At 38.9% G+C, this 16329-nt stretch overlaps 1 protein-coding gene across 4 annotated transcripts in view; it reads right to left on the bottom strand.

Moving 5' to 3' along the window:
• The window catches only part of LOC135583990 (eIF-2-alpha kinase GCN2-like), a 54626-nt gene that overhangs the window by 33354 nt on the left and 4943 nt on the right, over nucleotides 1-16329 (bottom strand). For all 4 annotated transcript variants that reach the window (XM_065099821.1, XM_065099822.1, XM_065099824.1 and 1 more), the window contains 7 exons: nucleotides 10970-11074; nucleotides 8403-8879; nucleotides 6818-6949; nucleotides 6656-6742; nucleotides 6470-6556; nucleotides 6283-6382; nucleotides 4478-4595 (listed from right to left, as the gene is read on the bottom strand). In XM_065099821.1, coding sequence (XP_064955893.1) covers nucleotides 4478-4595; nucleotides 6283-6382; nucleotides 6470-6556; nucleotides 6656-6742; nucleotides 6818-6949; nucleotides 8403-8879; nucleotides 10970-11074 — 1106 coding nt within the window. The remainder of the gene's footprint in view (nucleotides 1-4477; nucleotides 4596-6282; nucleotides 6383-6469; nucleotides 6557-6655; nucleotides 6743-6817; nucleotides 6950-8402; nucleotides 8880-10969; nucleotides 11075-16329) is intronic.

Here is a 16329-nt window from a genome sequence, read left to right as displayed (position 1 = left end):
ATTTTGTCGTAAGTAGAATAATGTTATTTTGCATCATATAATTTCTCACTAAAAAAGGTGATAGGCTCCTCTTAACTAAAAATTCCTTCTAAGCCTATGACTATACTAGAGGTAATAACAAGTGACCTCAAAGGGTTTACTAAAATCAGGGTGCCTGAGAACAGGAGCGATAGTCATTTTCGTTCTAATGTCAGCAAAGACTTTGGTAGCAGCTAGCGTCCAAGAAAACTCACCCTTCTTTAGGCAATCAATGATAGGTGTCATGATAAAACTAAACCCTCTAATGAATCTCCTATAGAAAAAGACTAATACAAAGAAACTGTGAAGCTTAGAATGAGTTTTAGGCTAAGGCCATTCTAAAATGACGTGGATATTTTCTAGATCGGTAGAAACACCTTGGGTGGATATGTTGAAGCCTAGGAATAGGACATAGGTTTGCATAAACGAACACTTTTCTAGATTGACATAGAGCTTAGTAACGTGAAAGGTGGTAAGAACCTAATGAAGATATTCTAAATGATTCTTTTTAGTCTTACTAAAGATCAAGATGTCATCAAAGTAGATTACAACAAATTTGCCTATGTAGTGTCGAAAAACTTGGTTCATGAAGTGCATAAAAATGATTGGGGCATTAGATAGACCAAAGGGCATGACTACCCATTTGTATAGGCCATCTTAAGTATTGAATGCTATTTTTTATTTATCACTAGGTCTAATACGAATTTGGTGCTATCTGCTTCTCTGGTCAATTTTTGAAAACCAACTAGATTAGGAGAGAAGGTATAGCATATCCTAAAGTCGAGGAATCGGGAAGCGATATTTGATTGTTATTTTGTTGCTTGCTTGACTATCTACACACATCCTCCAAGACCCATCTTTCTTATAAGTTAACAAGGTAGGGATAACGCAAGGACTAAGGTTGTGTCGTACAAATCATTTAGCTGAAAGTTCTTCACCTTGCTTGTTTAACTCAGCTCTCCTCTTAGGGCTCACTTTATAATGTGGGAGATTACGGAGCTATGATCCTAGGATAAGATCAATGACATGTTGGATTTCCCGTAAGGGTGGCAACTCACTAGGTAATTCCGAGGGTATAACATCAGAAAATTCATTTAATAAGGATTTAACCTCTCCGATCAAGAATAGTGCAACGGCTAGGAATTTCTCTAGCAATGATGGCCACACAAAATTTATTGCCAAAGCTCTCTATTTCAAAATATTTAGGATCCAATAAGTGGAGTTCCTTGATGGTCGGGGGCTTCTAGAAGAAAAACTTAGGAGTTCCTATTTTGTCCTTTTTTGACGAATTTGCTAGTCACAGGATAACATTTTTACCTTTGTATTGAAAGACGTGTTTTTCTCTCCTATGATTGGTAACATCAGTCATACAACCAAGACCGACCTAAAAGAATGTGAACAACATCCATTGGCAAGACGTCGTAGTAGATCTCATCCTATTAATCGCCCATTTTGATTGGTACCATACATCTTTCAATCATGGATAAAATGATTTTGTCAACCAAGGCTACTTTAAATAGGGTCGGATGTAACTCCACTTTAAGGTTTAGTCTTTTGATAGCATACTTTGAGACTACATTTCATAGTGCTATCCCTATCTATAACTAATTTGCAAGTTCTTTCCCCACTTTAGATGATGAAAATATGAAAAATACTTATTCTCTTCCAATAGTAGAGAGAATAATACAAACAACATTAACATGGGCATCTTCAATTTCTTTTTCGTTTTTGTCACCTATTGAAGCTTCGAGTTCAACTACTTGGTCTACTTCCTTAACTTGATCCTCTAGTTCTTGTTTTAAGATAAGGGTACGTTAAGGACAATGAGAGGCAATGTAACCTCTATTATGGCAATAATGACATCGGATTGAAGACGAACTAGTTCGGGAATCAATAGTTGAATGAGTTGGATGATTCATGGTTGGGTTAAAAGTGTTGCTAGTAGTAGGGATTTTTGACTTGATAGAGTCACTACTTATAGCAAATTGGGTAATAATTCTATTGTCGAGAGACTGAGAAGATGCTTAACAAATTGGTTAAAGTTTGATGTACTTCTCAATCTCAAGGGCTCATCTGGAAGCTTCCTCCATGGTGTCGGGGAAACTAACAGTGACTTCCCGTTGAATGTCAAACCTCAACCCATTAACAAATCTTCATACAGTGATGATTTTATCATCTTCTATTTCACACCTAAGTAAAAGTTCATCAAATAGGGTTAAATACTCTACAACACTATAATTCAATTGTTTAAGGTTTAACAATTGTTCAACCAATTAGCTTAAAAAGTAGGTTGTTAAATATTTTTTCTTCGGTTTTTGTTTCATGACTTCCCGTTGAGTGATGGGAGGTTCTCGACGATGTTCGAGACCATATTGAATATATTGCCAATATTTCCTAACAAACCCTTCTAGTTTCATTTTTGTAAATCGTACACATTCAAAATCAATCATTTCATACCACTCAGTAGTTTTCTATGCTCTCTAACGAGTCAACAAACATATTTGGGTCAAACTTACCATCAAAGTCTGGCACATCCACTTTGACTTTTCTAGCCATTTCTCCCATATTATCAGCAAACTGAACTCGTTGGCCCATATTACTCGGGCTTGTGGATTTCTAATAGATTCTAGGAATTCATTATTAAGGTCAAAAGCAGAATTGTTGAAGTATGATTGTGAACAGGTGCCCTATAGGTGGACCTAGGATTTGTTCGAACTAAAACTTGGAGAGTACATAAAATTCCTTGATTTGAAGCTATGGATAGAGGAGAATGGACATATTGTCTAACTGACCCATCAACCTCATTCATAGGTCGTTTTTCAAGATATTGGAGAGCTCTTAAGACTTGGGTCATTTTGTCACATAACTGGTTCAACATTGTATCATGATATGCTAGCTTGGACCTAAGGGTGTCTACCTCACTCTATTGGTTTAGGGATTCATTAGGATTGGTTTGGTTTTCACCTCGCAAAGTCGTGATTCTAATACTACCGATAAATAACCTTTTGGTAATAATATTGTTAATTATTGCAATGCACAAGGTAGAAATACAATGTTACAAATGGTTCCCACTTTTTTTCCCTCACTTTTTGTTTTGGTTTTTTTCTTTTGACAACTTTCAATGGTTCAAATTTTAATGGTGCTGTAGTTATAGCTAAAGAGGAGAGAGAGGGTGATAAATATAAAAAAAGAAAGAAAATAAGGGGAAGCAGCAATGAAAACCATGATCTAATGAAATATACAATTTTTTTTCAACAAAAAAATATTAGTAAAACTTTTAAAAATTTATCCAACGTTGAGAACTATGTGGTCCACCGATTTCGTATGGACAGTCGCCCCAAAGTCCAACTCCACACACAAGGGGTTGACGTTAGAGGTGCAAACAATCTTGGGTGTTGATTGAAGTTTTTGCTACTAATTGGAACCCAATAGGGTACATGGTAAGTTTCTTGATGGGCTTTGATGCCAAACTAACGTAGAATAGAGTAGGGAAGTAGAGAGAAAGAGAGAGGAAGAGAAAGAAAGAGTAATGTGAGATAAGAGATGAGAGTAAGAGACTAGAGAAGATGCAATTCTTTTCATTCAAATCTAAAAATGTTTGATTTTTATAGGGCTTTAGGAGCCTTGGTACAATTAATGAAGACAATGATTCTCAAAAGAAATCTCCTAAGGAATTAATGTCTTTTAAAAATAAAAAATATAACTTCTAAGATACCTAAATAGTAAATGAGTGCACCTAATACAAAATAAATCTTTAGAAAGACCAAAAGGCTTTTCAATTTTTAACACAACTCTTGGAATTTCTAGGCCAACTAATTGATGATTTTTTTGTTGATATCTTTGCCTAGAATAAACTTTTCTGAAAATCCTTGTAAAGCTCAATAGTTCTCCATCACATAGACACTTCAAAACAAGGTATGCAGAACCGTACCGTACCGGTGTTTCGAGGTTGGCTCGATACGGTATGGTACCGTGTATCGAGCGATACACTAGGACGTACCGAGCAGTACATCAGGACGTACCGAACGGTACACCTAATTTAAAATATTTCTTTCTCTCTACTATAGTACTGTAGCACTGTAGCACGTTAGCGGTCCGCGTACCGATATACCGTCAGACCGGTACATACCGCCCATATTGGGCGGTACCATTTGAAATTGCATACCATGCTTCAAAATGCTTATAACATCTAGAGTGTGTCCATCTCGAGCACTAACACTTTGCTCAACACTTCAGAGAAAAAACAAGTAGTTCAAATATGCTATAACCTAAACCCAATTTACATTTGTCATTCATAAATTACATAAAGCAAGCCAATTTATATTTTCTAAACCTAAATCCAACAAAGGCTGATATAAGAGCCAAAGAAAAGCTCAAGTCTCAACCTTGTTCCCAGAGGAAAGAAAAACATAAGAGGAAGATCAACTCAACAAAATGCCAAAGCAAATAGCAACAGTACCTCACAATCTTTTCATTGACATGAAGATTTTTATCTTTAAGGCGAATCTTTTTTAGTGCATATTGGCGACCATCTAGTTTATTTTTGCACAATGCAACATGGCCAAAACCTCCATGACCTGTCAAAACAAGGATTAAAAGGATATAATGTTTAAAAGCTGATTAAAAAAATTTAAATTTACCATATTAAATATCAGCCAAAGATACAAAAATTAGAAAACAAACTAAGTTCTGTATCTGAGCATGCCCAGTAAAAGGCTTCCACTTCATCAAACAGCATATCTAAAGGACCAATCAGAATTTATGAGAAATTGTGCAATTATCTAGTTTCCTTCCCATCCTGCAATTGCAAGTGTCAGTCTTTCTGCATGTAAATCTTTAGTCTGGTTGTGCACCACCAACAAGTCACAGGCAAGGGGCTTTATGAGAGCTCCATGCTGCAAATAAACAAGTCTGTAGCACCTAGGAGCAAATAAGCCTAAAGATGCCTAAACTATGCTCACTGGTTATCAATCAATTCCAGTATGATAAGACCTACCAGTACCAGAATCAACTTTCCTCATTTTGGCTGATTCAAAGCTATTTTACAGACTCAGAAAAGAGGAAGCAGGGGGAAGGAGAAGTAAACCAAGAAACCGAAAACAAAAATAACAAAAGGAAACCTGATTATTACAAAAATCTGAGACGACATTGATGTTATTTGTGCTATTTAGTGCTACAAATCATATTTACCATTTGTTGCCATTGACACAAATGATGCAATATTCATTTTCTAAAGCTGATCAAAAGATGGGAAAGAATCGAAAGAGGAGAATGAAAAAGTGCTTAGACAATGAGCGCAACATCTCTAAGAGTCCTCAAAATTTAAATAGCACAATAACTAGATGAGTCCCATTAGTTTACTTTTTTCTAATAGAACAAAATGTCTCATTAATTCAAAAAAAATACTATAAAACCAAAAGAATGTGTTCACTAGTAGTGTTTAACATGCAGAAACTTTTAACCAAGGATCAAGCCTCACCAGATAGACCATTGCATATTAATTTTTTCATCATAATTTTAAAATCATAATTTCTTCTTCCATCATTCAATGTGATAGCCAATTTATTTTTCTTATAGTCTAATTTAATTATGTTATATATTTTTTCTTTATATCTTATCTTTATTCGTTAAATTTCATCCTTTACTTTTCTGATCTTTTGTTGTTTTCCCCTTAATTTCACAAGTAATCTTATTGGTTCAAGTTTTACAATTTTTAAGGGAAGCTTTGTTGGCACAGCGAGTCTGCTTGCTTGAGATTTAAGGATCCAAGGTTCCAGGCAAGGAAAAAAGCTTTGTGCAACTCTTAGTGACCTAAATTGTTTACTATTTTAAGAGTTTCAATTTTTGTTTTAATTTTAATTTTAGATATTTGTGACATTTACTTTATAATCTTTTATTTTTAGTTTTTAGAATTTTATTTTTTTTCATTTACAAAGGGTAAGTGCGAAAGAGAGTATCGGACCTTGTGGTGATCTGGTCCACCACCACAGTGTCAAATGAGGTTTTGAACCCTCAACCAAAAATGGATGTGGGTACAACACCATTGTTCCAGATTGTTTAAGGTGTTAAAATGTGTCGAATGAGGTTTCCATACCAATATTTCATGTGTTAAAATGTGTCGAATGAGGTACATAATCCTTTCATTTATTTAGTGGTCATAATATACATTAATACTATTTGCAACTTAAACTTACAATTAACATGGAGAAAAGATGAAACCAATTCAACAGTATGATGGAGCATATGAAGAAATGGTTATCTTACCAAGTGAATGGACCTCTTGGAAGTCACTCAAATAACGAGAATTTGGTTTAGATGAAGAACCATTGTCTGTTCTCCAGAATTCGGAGAATTTTGAGGATGCCTAAAACAGATCAACCACGAGAAAACTATCACCACTAGACTTTTGAATCTATAAATCTGTAATGATATCACTCAAAGACAAACCAACCATATGCTGTTCAAAGGCATGATCAAATGCTTCAGTAAAAACTGACAGGGGTGCAGCAATTAAATCGTTGGCCCATTCAGAAAGCACCTGTTTGGCACCAATAAAAAATGAACCTTCAAATAAAAAACAATATAGGATAAAGGGGAGGAGAGGGGAAAAAGAGAAGGATGGGTGAGAAACATATACCCCTATATTCTGCAGCTCCAACGATATCTCCGGTAAAGCATTAGCTAAAGATCCTTTGGAAGAGCAAGCAAGGCGAAGCAAGTGTACCTGATGTGATGAGTAAAGAAGTTAAATCTAAAGTTCTCTATATGATATAAACCAACATTAAGGGTAAGGAAGTACCAAAAGAAGATCTTTTTCCTTGCGTCGAGATTCATCATCATGTGTAACTGAAACATAGCTAGACGAAGTCAAATAATCACATTCTGAATCAGACACATCATTCTTACATCCATGCTCTAAAAGGTTGATGCCCTGCCAGGATAATTAGAAATTATGGTTATATGAAACAAAAACCAAGGATGATCTGATATTGATTTCAATCAAAGATAATCAAGTGGTTGTCACGCCTATATCATACTAGTAAAAAAGGAGTATAAAAATGGTATACTGAGTGGTAGTCATATGGTCCATTACCAGTGCTTAACCAGACTGGCATATACTCTAACGTTATACTGGTCCACCAGGAATGACAAAAGATGATCTGAAGCAATTTCTATTCATATAAAATTCACTGTGTGATTTTTTAAGTACCAGGCCGGACCAAATTGTTACAACCATGTCAATCGACTTCCAGAACATTTCTACAAAATAACCTAGTTAAACATGTCGAATTGCCATTCTACTACTGCAGAAAAGGGACCAACCAATCATCTCAAGATATTCCTGTTTCAATCAATAATGCTTACCACAAAAGTCCAGCATATTGCCGTTTACACTGCAAACACTGTGTTCGCTGCTATTCATTGCATAAATACTGCAGAGAACACCCCCCCCTCTCTCTCCACCCCCGCCATCTCCCGGTCCATAACAACCGGACCACACCAATGTACCATATGCCAACATGCAATACATAACTGAATCATACCAGTCCAGCAAGTGGCCGGTATTGTTCCAATATCAAGATTTTGAACCTTGTTGTTACCTCGATATCAAAATGCCAAAGACGTATGGTTCTACCTTTAACTTGGATTTGTACCACCACCCTGATATCAAAATGCTAGAACAGTATGAACTGTAAGACAAGTGGTTCTACATTTCACTCAGACCAGTATGTACTAGGCAGTACACATTGGTCCGATGGCCTATCAGATTAGCAGCATAGACCGTGTTCATGCCGCCCAACACCGTGTATATCTTGAATCTTTAAAAAATGTTCTGCTGCTTACATGGTACGTTGGCACATTCTAGCATGGCCAGAGACCAACATGGATCTACTGCCCAAAACATCAAAGTCAAACCATGAAGATAACCATGATAATTGTGAATTTAATTAAAGCAAATCAAATGTCACTGAAAAGATTAAAAAACCTCAAAATGAAGCATATTGCAAAAGCCAAAAAGTTACCAACTAAGCTGACATTTTTTTGCTAGAAACATACACGATCCAAGATGTCAAGCCAGCATATTGCAAGCTCAATGTTTATGCAAGTATGTTATAATTACTTCTTTGCCGCTCAAGTCAGGACATTTGCATTATAAATCAGCTAGATACAAACATCCACTGATCCTGAGTTGATAAGTATGTTAACGCAAGTGTGTAGCACTGAGTATAAAGGACTGCTTATGAGCAATAAGCTATGACATCAAGATGACCTATATCAGTGGTCCCTAGTCCATGTGCAACCCAATCTCTGAAAACACTTTAATTTATCCACCCAATGTGGACATTTAACAAATATGAGGATTTGAATTTCTATTTTTTTACCTCATGCAGTGTGGCATCAGAACTCTCCAGAACATCTTCTAATGGTTTCAAGGAAGCCTTGAAAGATGAACTTGTCGCGTCATTTTCAGTTTCTTCCACAAGAACATTTAATTTTGCAACTGCCAGTGGTTCAACCCCATGTTTTATCATGTTCAACACTTCAGATTTCCTATTTCTTAACAAACCATCATCTGTGGTGGCATTCTCAACGTTCTTTAAGGCATGAGATTCCAAAAGGATGTTTTTATTTTTGTCCATGTCCATTGATCCAGCTTGTGTAACAATGACTTTGCTAGAGCTGTTATTTGTAGCTTTCGTGACATGACCACCCAATGGTGCATCATCACCACACAAGTCACCATATAGATCGATTGAACTGCAAACAGAAGGCCCATCAGAATAACGGCACATATCAATCTGGGATGCTGGTTCCTCTTGAAGAGAGTGGTCATTTCGACTAGAACCAATACAAGGAACCTGCAATAAAAGAACTTGAAGTTAGCTAGACTACAGAATCAAAATCCACACTTAACAAACAACAGCATGAAAATCATATTTACATTTTGTTTGCTAGGATAGTGTGTCCAACCTGGCCACTTCAATTTTACATGCAGAGAATTTCATGATTGGACAAACATGCTTATCCCTAAACAAAAGGTCACAACTTACAATGGATCACACCAAGAGATCCAAGAATAATGCTACTTTGACATAAATAGAAATCATATTTCTGTCTAAAGATTAATAAATCATGACATGGGGAATATTTATACATTCTCAACAAAGCTTATCCCTAAACAAAAGGTCACAACTTACAATGGATCACACCAAGAGATCCAAGAATAATGCTACTTTGACATAAATAGAAATCATATTTCTGTCTAAAGATTAATAAATCATGACATGGGGAATATTTATACATTCTCAACAAAGCATGATACCATACCAAATGGTCTACACGTTCTTGTACCCTTCATGTGCCTAAAAACATAGGCTAAATATTGAGCCACACTGTGCGGACCAGCACAGCAATCCTTGCTTCAGACTTGGAAGATTAAAAACCTCAATTTATTACAATCTTAAACTAGTGCAAAATCATAGTCATAGAATTATTCTTGCTCATAAGCAAAGTGCCTCTCAAAATTTGATATTAGTGCCACAGATCATTTATGTTAAAAAATCAGGATGCCATGTTCAGTATGGCCAAGAAACAGATGCAGTTCAACAGCTTGTAGACAAAGGATAATATAATACCCAAATAAATATTTCCAAGCAGGGACAAAAATGCTATGCATAACAGATATGAGGCCTTATCATAATTGTAATTTGAACCATAGCAACATCAGCATAAATTTGCATGAAAAGAAAGATATGCCATTAATAAAATCATTCACAAACTGAAATGGCCTTATGCTTTTTAAATTATCATTAAAATTGTCGCTATATTAACCACTTCATATTTGTATAAGGGCATGTTTAATAGCTAAAACGATTATTCTAGTAACATAAATAATATAAAATATTAAAAACACAAAAAGCTAAATAATGGTATTTTAAGTACATTTACACACTGCATGTGAATAGCAATAAATGTGGGTGATCACAAAGAACTTAGTTGTGAGTTTCTTATCATTATAACCTTTGACCCAATAAAAATCCATGATTGTTTTGTCAACATATTAAATTTATAGGCACGGCATTCAATTTACTAAAAAAGTAAAAAAAAATCAATTGTATAAGCTACAAACTATATAGTAGAAATCAAGCAATGTTATTTGATTACTGTTACACATTACTCATAGCAAGGTTTAACTTCGCCTGCCAACTGACCATGCCGACTGACAGTATGGCATGTACCGCTCTATACCAGCATATCAACCAAGGCATGCTAACGATCAAATTGACCATTGGAATCTGGTTAATCAGGGCCGTCCATCAAAATCAATTGAAATATGAATGTTACCGATCGATACAAATCAGTAATAGTCTAGTTTCAGACATACCATTAGGTACGAAGGGGTGTATCGCCCGATATAGCCCCCCAATAGAAACGGCTTAGTACCGGGTGATCCGTATCCCGATCACTCGTCGGACCGATACGTATTGCCCATACCATACTAACTCAAGCGGTACAACAACCCGTAGAAAGCAATACATTGTTGGGGATCACATAGCAACTTAGTTGTGAGTTTCTAGTCGTTAGAACCTTTGACCCAATATAGATCCCTGGTTATTTTGTCCATATATTAGATTTATAGGCAATGCATTCAATTTTTTGAACTTACAGTCACTAGAACAGCAAATGAAACTTCTCGATATCTACATGCAAAGGTATAAAAGTACAAATACTATGAACTAATTTGTTAAGCATTAGGCTTTCAACTTGACGGCAGTTATAATTCAAAGAGTGATGTAAAAGAACTCAACCACCACAAGAACAGATGTCTCTATGGAAACTAAATGTCCGATCAAGTCTCCACCAGTAGACACCCATGCAAATTGTGTATATAGAGAAGGGACAATTTTTCTGAGATTAAGACAACATTTTGTCATTGAAACTAACTTACAGATTCATGTGATTCATTGAATGAGGCAATTTCAGATAAAAACTCTTGAGCTGTCTCCACCAAATTGAAAATCATTACACGTCCTTCCCGACCATTAACCTTTGCCTGACAAATAGTTGTTAAGAATAAAATTTCATATTAATTTGGAAGTAATAGAAAAACTGAGAACATAATGCAGGTTCAACACTGATTTTCTATAAGCCACTAAATTCATAGTTACCATTAGTTGTCTAATTTAATAAATTATTTAAAGATATAAAAAACTCTTGTGCAGATGTACAGTAGAGACCTCATAAAAACAATTCTGTAGTCGATCAGTAGAGAACTAATATTTTGAATATTTATTTCACAATCTTATGACAGCACAAAAGTTAAAATGCAGCTTAGACTGTTAGCAGTGCCAATAGCAAGAACAATCAAGTCTTAACCCAACTAGTTAAAAATCCATAAATCCATGCCCATCAAATTACATATTAGTATTACTTTCAGTGCCATTGAAAAGTTCATAATTTTTCATAATTTTGCCAAGCTAAATTTGCTTCATAAGAACCAGTTTTCACAAATTGTTTTATTAATGATATGTCCCAAAATTTCATACAATATTCGGTTTCACAAGTATCTTATCCTAGTTTGACTATTTACTTATTCCACACATCAGCAATTTAATAGCACTCATCTATTGTTCGTAGACTCATAGAATTCATTACACCCAGTTCAGTTCATACCAGCCAGTATTTACCTCTCCAAGCATAACCCAAGATGTGGCTGCCCCATTTCAGGCAATTCAATCCAGTTTTCTCTCTTTTTTAAAGATGTTGGGTCTGGATTTTTTTTTTTTTAAATGATCACGACCGAACCCTTCTTATTTTTTTTAATGGACCCGAATCGGCCTCTTTCGATCTCAAAATCCTAGCAAGCCCGTTCTTTTCTAAATGCTGTCATGCGACAACGCAGTGGCGGTCGCATGACAACTGTCGTGCAGTCACGCACTTAGCTAGTTTTGCCTAAGTCGTGCGGTACCCTTGCGTGTCCATCCACAACGGTCAGCCTCCCCGAAACCTCCTATGGTCCCTTAGGACCTACAAAAGAGAAAACGGATTAAAGAAAGTGTTTCACTCGGGATCTACAAGCAATCATTTCAGTAAACACTTCATAGCCAATGCAAATTACAAACAAACTTTACAAGTTCTGAACGGTCGCACAACAAAGGGTCCAAAATGCTCCACTACAGATCGAAATCCCTACAAGTGCCCACATGACATAACCTTTGTTTGCAAGCCTAGGATGGCCACCAAAACCAAAGAAAATGGGGCTGCTAAGCCTACTGTCAGCCCTTTATAAGCTGTGAAAAGCATAAACAAAACCGAAAGGCACGGACATACATAAGCATTACATCGAACACCTCGTTTACAATTTTGTCCGTGACATTCTCCCCCACTTATTCCTTCGACATTCTCATCGAAGCCCTTGCTGACACTACAACTCCTAGCCTTTGCTGAGTCGTTAATCTTTTGCTCCAGTTGCAATGCGTCTGTTAGCTCCCAGCTACTCTCCGCTGCTGTTGTTGAGTAGTCGAACTTTTAATCTGCCATGCTGCTTCAACTCGCCAATGACTCTGACTTTAGTGTGGGGTTGGCTAAGTTGTGTTGATCACTGTTGGTTCCTACGGATCCTTCAGATGAAAGAAAAGACCATCCTCAGTATGCGCTAGTCTCTCAAATGCCTCATGCCACTTGAATTGGGTGGATGCTTGTTGGAGCTTTAACGAGTATCGCCTCGCAAACTTTTGAAGTTTTTGGGTCCTTCCTCCACAAAATTTGTCCATCGATTCTTCTTTCATTTAGTTGTCACTTCCAAGTAAATTTGCATCACTTCTGCTTTCGATTAGCATTCTGTTGGGAAATGAAGCGGATAATCTACTCTTAGTAGCACCGATCACCATTGGTGAGGATTTGACAACTATTGTCTTTCATTTGGTTTCTTCGAAGGGTTTTTAAACGTGTGTAGAGCTCCTCTGCTATATATATAAAAGAATTGAGGTACTTAGTTTCGCTCATTCTCTTAAGAGTTAAGAAGGCAAATGTTACTTGACTTCGCTCGCCTCCTCGAGAGTTGTACTCCATACATTGAGCTGGTTACTGGCCTTCGCTTGCTCTTTGCTCACACTTCTGAAGCACTCGAAATGTTTGTACTTCTTGCGTTGAGTTAGCTACTATAATTCACCTTTCAATGCCATCGAACTTCTGGAATGCAGGAAGTTTTCACCCCAACTTAGAGTAAGTCTTTAATAGTTTTGGTCGCCTCTGGGATTGTACAGTCTTCTCCATCATCTCTGCCACCTACTCCACTGAGTAGCAAAGGTATAGCACCGCGTACTGCCTGCTTCGTTCCTTAGTCGTGCACTTTTGCAACAACCCGAAGTCCTCAACTTTTGGCTATCCTGATAAGAAGCTCGTTGACACAGGTCTTACGAAGTTCCCTGGCCTCTACCCTTCGGCCTTGTTTCGGTACTTAGAGTTTGCCTCCGCATTCTCCACATCCTCGGCCCCTTTTACGACCAAGCGCTCTCCCTTCATGAGAGCAAGGGATCGATGACTTCATGGAAGTCTCACCTCTGCGGTATCATGGCGCTACCATGCCCATTGCCCTACTACCCATCGCCTCGCATTTGCATCATTTTCTTCGCGATCAGTAGATTTGCCTCTATGGCACTGTGGCACTCCTCCGAGTTCACCTCCATTCTAACCGATACTTGGTTTTAGGTAGCTAAGTCCTTCTAAACTCGTCATCGCTTCCTCGCTCCTTTCGCCCCCCTGCTTCAATACCTCTGTGTTTTCCAAGCAGTTTCCCTTGGTCAATGGAAAGACAGACTGCAACTCTCATGCATGGCCTCTAGCATCATGTTGTAGGGTTTGCACCGATTCTGTTCTCCTTAGCTTCCTTGGTAGCAACGTTCGCTTCCTCGGTCTTGTCCTTTGACTTATCGAGCTTCCTTAAGCGAATATGAGCTCTGGAGCAGTCCAACTCTCCAGCCGCTTTGATCATACTTCTACATGATCAAGTCCCTCCCATGGGACTCACTGGTACTTGCAGTCAGTATACTCCTTCGGTGGTACATAGCCCCCATATGCTGATGACTAAGACTTTTATCCGATGCAAAATTCGATGCACGCACAAAAGATCCACCTCTACGATACTAGAGCATTCACTCCTTAAATCCATAGTCTTTCTTGTCGTCGTGTTGTTCACCGAAGTGGAGCTCCCAGTAGCTCCCGATCATACATCCGTATGATCTAGTCCCTCGTGGGACTAGATTCGTGTGTATCGCATTGCCACGAATTGTTCCACCATGATCCGCTGCACCATGTCGTCTTCTGATGACATCTCTATTGCATTCTGATCCTTGTATGATGAACTTGGATTGTGATCCCCCCATGTGTGGCCTTTGCCAACGCATCGCAGGGCCTCTTCCACTTTCGATTGTGTTCGTTCCTTTAGCAATCGACCTTCGTCCACCCGCTCTCGGGTCACACCTAGACGAAGCACCGCTCTAGGACAATTCGTCGACTAGTAGCCCCCGAAGTCCACCAACTTCACTGAAATTAGTGCACCATTGTCTGGATCCTGAGCCTCTGCCCCTACCAGCACAATCTCCGCTGCACACCGCTTCCTTCATGACAACTTGAATGGCAGCACTATGGCATATTCTTCAAGAGTACCCGCCTCTACATCCTCTTGCCCCATGTCAAAGCCTTCTGAACTCAACTTCGCCTCCGCAAGTTGAGTCGCCCTAGTTCCTTCGTCAAATGCTTCTCCGAGATAAAGTGCATGTGCCTCGAAGCTCCCTTCGTCTTTGGCATGATGCAGGATGAGTCCACTCCATCAAAACAAGGGACCCATAGAACGACACGATCTCGCTCTTGCCTCTATAAGAGTTCATGTCTTAGACCTCTGTCCAAGGAAAGCTTTGTGCCTCCGCTCCATGTTCTACCTTCTATGCCAACTTCCTTCATGCGACTTGGGTCCTTCGCCAAGTTACACCCAAGTTGCTCCGCTCCTTAATTTGCATTGAGTTGATGGTGGCCCTTGCGCCCACCATTCCACGGGTCAGCCCTTTATTGAATCTGATCTCCATTTCGGCTCCAAGTGTGCCTTCATTTGTGTTGCCTTAGGTCACTCCCCCACTTGATCTCGCAATGCATCCCCCAATGCATTATCTCATACGAGATCATGTGACGACTCCTCGCCACTCGCTCGATCCGTTAAGCTTTGTGGGGTTGTTATCTTGAGGTACTCCTCAACATGTGCGGTCCGTTGCACATGATTATTCCTCTGGAGAACCGTGACTTATCCCTCCAAGGTATCTGTCCCATTAGAGCAACTTCTCTCTTCGCATCCTTCCCTCTGAAAGTTTCGGAAACTACCATCCCCTTGGATTACTCCGCCAGTCCGCCTTGCTAAACAAACTGTGCATTGTTCTGCCCCCGTAAATGCACTTGCTAGATTGAAACTCCTCACCAATACAGTCCCTGTTGCACCCCTCAAGTCCTAGCAACATACTAAACTCGCTACACACTTCAACCTCCTACAGACGTACCCTTCTCAAACTAAAGAGAAAGTTTCAATGCTCCATGGAGCCGAGTTTCGGTCGTCTTGGGATGGCCTCGAACATTACATCGTTCGCATACAAGCCCTTGCATAAGTACCAAATTCTTCGAGTTAACAATTCCCCTCACCACTATAAGCTTTGCACAACTCTTTCGATCGCTGAGCAACCCATTCCACCTTGCATGGTCTCATCCTTTACCAATCACCTCGCTTGCCTGGAGCACCATCAAGCAGTGATTTCAATAGGCGCTCGGGCGAGGCGAGGCGAAGCGAGGCGAGGCCCGAGCGCCTTGCTTCACTTCTAGGCGGCGCGCTTCAAAGAGGTGCCGCCTGGGCGCTTCGGGCGAGCGCCTGGGTTAAACCAGGCGACCGAACCAGCGTTTTAGGTCTGTTTCGATCTCCGGTGCTTTAGTTGGTTCAATCAAACAAACTAAAGCACCGATATCAACTGTCGTTGCCCAACCCTAACCCTGCTCGTCGTTCACGCTACCACTGCCGCTGCTCGCTGCCGTTGTCGCCGCTCCCGTTCCCGCTACCACTGTCGCCGCTCGCCGCTCCCACTGCCGCTGTCGCCGCTGCCACTGTCGGCGCTCTCGCTGCCGCTGCTCACTTTTACCACTATCGCTGCACCTACGGTCATCCCTTACACTCCTCTTCCTTCTCTTTCGAAAGTATACTGTTAACAGTATACTGAATACTATTAACAGTATACTAGTAACAGTAATGTATTTGTATTTATTAGATTAATAATA

This window comes from Musa acuminata, chromosome BXJ2-3 (genome assembly GCF_036884655.1).
Source record: "Musa acuminata AAA Group cultivar baxijiao chromosome BXJ2-3, Cavendish_Baxijiao_AAA, whole genome shotgun sequence".
In the NCBI taxonomy this organism is placed as follows: domain Eukaryota; kingdom Viridiplantae; phylum Streptophyta; class Magnoliopsida; order Zingiberales; family Musaceae; genus Musa; species Musa acuminata.
Note: the sequence above shows the minus strand (reverse complement) of the source record. Positions and strands in the feature narration are given on the sequence as shown.